The sequence below is a fragment of the Montipora capricornis genome, chromosome 2, assembly GCF_036669925.1.
Source record: "Montipora capricornis isolate CH-2021 chromosome 2, ASM3666992v2, whole genome shotgun sequence".
Classification (NCBI taxonomy): Eukaryota; Metazoa; Cnidaria; class Anthozoa; order Scleractinia; family Acroporidae; genus Montipora; species Montipora capricornis.
The window spans coordinates 62,539,215-62,544,214 of NC_090884.1; the positions used below are offsets into that span (position 1 = coordinate 62,539,215).

General features: G+C 40.0%; 1 protein-coding gene across 1 annotated transcript in view; it reads right to left on the reverse strand.

Moving 5' to 3' along the window:
- Positions 1–97: 97 nt before the first annotated feature.
- The window catches only part of LOC138038172 (melanocortin receptor 5-like), a 9,854-nt gene continuing 4,951 nt past the window's right edge, over positions 98–5,000 (reverse strand). The window contains exon 5 of the mRNA XM_068883997.1: positions 98–4,439. Coding sequence (XP_068740098.1) covers positions 3,635–4,351 — 717 coding nt within the window. The 5' untranslated portion in view covers positions 4,352–4,439 and the 3' untranslated portion in view covers positions 98–3,634. The remainder of the gene's footprint in view (positions 4,440–5,000) is intronic.

Below are 5,000 nucleotides of genomic sequence, written 5' to 3' on the forward strand. Positions count from 1 at the left end.
AAGTCAAGCACATGCAAAAACGAAACTACTGTTAATTGGCTCTCACTTACATATTCACACCCTTGCGTTTCTTCCACGAACTGAAAGTGTTTGAAACCACATTAAATTAGAGAAGATTCTTCGCCGGATCAAGTAGATGACCACTGAAAAGCCGACAAGTGTACCGGCGAAGCTTGGGAAAAGGTTCATTTAATGATATTGTTCGATCGAGTTGATTATTCATTCGCCGCGAAATAAAAAAAAAAAACAAAACAAAAAGACAAGGCCGGAAGATTTCACCGTTGTTGGTGAAAACAGGTTCAAGAACTCAGTTGGCCGGCATACTAAAAAATTATACCATGGAAAACACTGAGTGGAAAACTGTACGAGTAACCACATGTTCGCAATATTCCGAGATTATTCTGCCGGAATCATGGATTGGATATTTGTTCGTTTTTATCCATGGGCTTTTGCTCATCACCACAGTTTCAGGAAACGCGCTGATTTTATTTGCTCTTTCCAACATTTCTGTGATTTACCCACCTTCAAAAGTGTTGTTTCGTAACCTTGCATCAACTGATCTCTGCATTGGACTTATAACTGAACCATTTTATATCATTTACATTCTATCCGTGGTCACCGAAAATGGCTCAAATACTTGTCAAATCGTCTTATCTCTCTTACTTATTTCATCATCCATACTGTGCGGACTATCGCTGTGTACACTTACAATGATAAGTGTGGATAGACTACTCGCCTTGTTTCTAGGTCTGCGCTACAAGCATGTGATAACACTCCAAAGAGTTCGAGCACTTTTATGCTTCCTTTGGTTTGCATTTTCGTCAGTAAGCTTGCTTTACCTTTGGAACCCAAGCGTGTTCACGACCGTCATAGGGTTGAATGTCCCTTTCTTTCTTTTAGTCTCCACGTTCTCTTACTCGAAAATTTTCCTAACTCTTCGGAATAGACAAGTCCAGATTCGACAGGAATCCGCATCTGAACAGTTTAACGCGTTCAGTAGAGCGCGCCAGTTAAAATACAGCAAAACCGTGTCTAATGCGATGTGGGTCTCCGTCTGCGTTGTAGCGTGCTATCTTCCATATGCCATATTTACCGCTGTAAGAAGTACGATTCATGACGGTTATTTTTCTGTGATAATCGAGAGCATTACGGTAGCTCTTATATTCTTAAATTCTTCAATAAATCCATTATTGTATTGTTGGCGCATCCGAGAAGTGAGGCGGGCTGTCAAAGGAATCACAAGGCAATGCTTGGGAAAGTGTAGCCGTTCTTGATTATGTCTTCACAGAGAATTTCCTAGCATTCTCTCAAAAGTTACTCTCGGCAAGATACTTCGTGGAAAACTGAAGACGATATTACTTTAATTAGATAACCTATTTTCTTGAATTACTCTGAGTAAAAGGCCTTTCTCCCGAACGTACATGAGGAAAATACATTGCTGAGCTGAGGACGCGACTTCCCTGTAAAAGTGCCATATCTACTTGTGATTCAGGTCTTTTAAGTTCCGAGTTGACCAAATGCTTAGCCGGGCAGTTATTTACGTAGAACATCTGGGAACACTGGAAAATATTGTGAAAGTGAATGTTATCATTCATCCGGATACAATTCAAGTGAAGAAATTTGTTGATAATCAAGACCTAAATTCCGGAAAAAGATTTATAAATTTCTTCACTGGAAAACATTGTTCGTAAAATATTTGATGGGTTCAGAATGCAGCTCAGATATCTCAGTAGAGGAAAAAGGCACTGAATACTTATTGCAAATGTATATTTAATTGTCTTACCTAGGTTAAATTGGTGATTTCATTTTACCTAGGTTTAATATGCACTCAGATGAATTAAAGAATTTTTTTTGGAGCCTAAAGAAAAATTAGCCTAAAAAGCGTAAAGAAAACTTAGGGTCCTGTTAGGATTAGTTTTGGTTATTATACATGGATATCAATTGACTTATTATACAAAAGTAAATGAAAAGCACTGTGCGGCCGGGGTTGAGCATTTTCGTTGGGGAGGGAAAAGTACATATTCAACCTGTAATTTCATATATTGATTTGGATCGAGTGAACAAACTACCGTCTGACGTCGCTCACAGAGCTGCTATTGTGTTGTTGGTGGGTTGAAATGAAAGTTTAATCTTTGTCAGTTGATTTCGATGTGGAATTGTGACAGTGGGAACATTTTATTTAGGAAAATTTCATTCAAATTAGTGGGCTCCCCAGAATGGAGTGTGCAACCTTGGGGTTTTATAATACCATTGACAACCGAGAAATTGAAAATGGCTCAAATCGCGTTGAATCTTGAAAAAACCAGTCAGGAGAATAGAGAATTTTTTCATCTAATTACCTTCTTAAGTCTTTTATCGGGATTCCTATAAAATTCCTCATATATTTGTCAGCCATTTCTCACACCGAGCTTGGAGCGCCTGTGAACACATCAGGCCTTGTATTCAGTCCCAGGCTGCATCCGCGGATGTTACTATGGATACTGACATGAATACGTCATTGAAAGGCCGATTAGTGCTTACGCGCCTACCCAACAACGCGCGTTTTTGAGACGCCGACGGCAACCGGAAGTGAATATTTCGCACGCCAGGATAGCAGTCTCAACCAGATTTTTAAACTTATGGTCTCTAATAGTGAAAAGATATTTAGCGATATAAATGTGGTTGTGTGAAGACAAGTTAAAAGGGAAAACAGCTCACTTCCGGTGGCCTCCAGCGTCTCAAAAACTCAGGTGCTTAAGCTTCGTATTGTTGAAAGAGGGGGGCAAACGGCTTCAGCTTTATTCAACATTCGCGAAACCAAAAGAAATGTTGAATGGTTATTGAAGCAAAGTTTAAACACTTATAAACTCATTCAGCATCGATTCAACATGTTTCAACACGGTTGAAAGGGGTGAGGAAACAAACTGTTTCAACATCGCTGTTCAACAAACTCGAACGGATGTTCAAGCAAATGTTGAAGCTTGTTTGCCCGGGACTCCTTCAGAAGCAGTGCCCAATTCTATTGAATAGCAAGCGCATATTGAACAAACAATCTGAGGAACCATTTCTTTTGGCACAACCTAACTATGACCCCAGTCGAATATTCAGGTTTTTGAAAGATATTTTATCAGGGGGATAGTCCAGACTGAGAGATGTAAAGCACACGAACAATTTGCTATTTGTGTTAGACGGTGACCTGTGGATCAACGGCCACCTTTCCGTAGTGAGCCGCTGCTAGGCGTCGTTGGATGGCGATGCTGAACGCGGGGTAACTAAAACGGGCTCGCGACAAAGCGTAGGTTCCTGATTGTCATACAGCATGAAACACTAACACTACAACCTCTTGCCCAGCAGTCGAAACACTTAGCCGAAGCTTTATTGACACGAGATAGACATCTTCGTCCGAAAAATTAACTCCGCAATAAATGAAATAATGTGTCCCTGATTTCAAGTTAATTCCTCTTAATCCAGAAACCTAAATAATATTAAGAACTGAAGAGGCCGGGAAGGCGAAACGATTTCAAGTTTAGAATTTAACTAATTAATAACACGCTCGATACATGGCAAAGGTTTTACAATACAACAGTATACAGCGTACAACATAGAATAATGTCCTCTTAATCCGGCAATGCCAAAATGATATATACTATTTCAGCTAATGTCTCGTATAATCAATTTCTCTGTAAGGGTCCTGGGATGCCGTGGAGGGATGGTCAGGAGGTGAAACTCTGAATGTAGCCTGAGTGACTTGTACTCTTGTAAACAGAGCGTTTTGGAGTCCGAGAAGCTTAATGAACGCTAAGTAATACCGTCGACTTCTTGCACAGTATATATATGGGTTAATGGATGAATTGCAAACTGATAAAACTTGTAGAAAACTGAAAACCGTGAAGAACAGATCTTGGTCGTCGGTTAGAAAGCGAGGAATGATCAAAAACGGAAGCCAACTGGCAGTTGCCACTCCCAGAATAATCGCAATGGTTTTTGCTGTTTTCCGATCCTTGAGGTTGCTGCTTGACCTGTTTTCATCAGTTGAGCCATTTTGTACATGTGCTACCGAGCGTTCCAAGCGTCTTGCGATCAAAAATATGTAAACATAGATTAATATTGTTCCAATGAGGACCGCAATAAAATAAATAGATAAGTAGGAGTTAGGAGCCAACCCCTCTGACCACATTACTCCATATGAAATTGAAAATATCCATATGAAAAGGATAACGATAGTTGCGCGTTTCTTTGTCACAAGGAAGTCGTATTTCAACGGGAATCTGATAGAGATCAGGCGCTCCATGGTCACTCCAAACATGTTCGAAATTGAGGCAATCAACGAGATGTGCCCGAGAAGACTACTGGATGCTCTCAATATATCCATAAATCTGGAGACTTCTTCTAAATGTGCCAGCCGGTATGTTTTTAAAGGTTGGTATATCGTTGTGACAAGCGTATCCGATAAGGAGAGGCTGAAAATAAAGAAGTCTGGTATATCCCTCAGGTCGTCAAACTTGATAATTGATAAGAGAACGAGGAAATTTCCAACAGTACCCACTACACTCGCCAAACCTAGCACAGTGCATAGTACTACAACAAACGGAATTTCAAGACTACTGTCTTCTGCAGAAGTATTCCAATAAGAAGCGCTCGTCGAAAAGGAATAGTTTTCCATCGTCAGCTGTCCTTCACACAATAAGAGAGAAAAAATTCAGTATATAGGGCCCATGTTCGGACTAAGCATCATTTATTTAGGAGCAAACTATCGCCAGATTGCTGAAAGCGAGCACTACGAAATCGTCAGCAAAATATTGATCCATTGCCAAGGTTCGGCTTTTAAATACAATTGTTGCTGATAGGAATTAGAGAGTGTAAATGTTATTCGTCAAATGTGGTTTCAGGTTGAATCCGTTGTTACCTAGATTAATTGGTGATCCTCATTTTACCTATAGGTTGAATATGCACTCTACCTATTGTAGTTTAATTAAAGCAGCTATACCAAAAAGGAACACCAATACCTCCCCTCAGGCTCT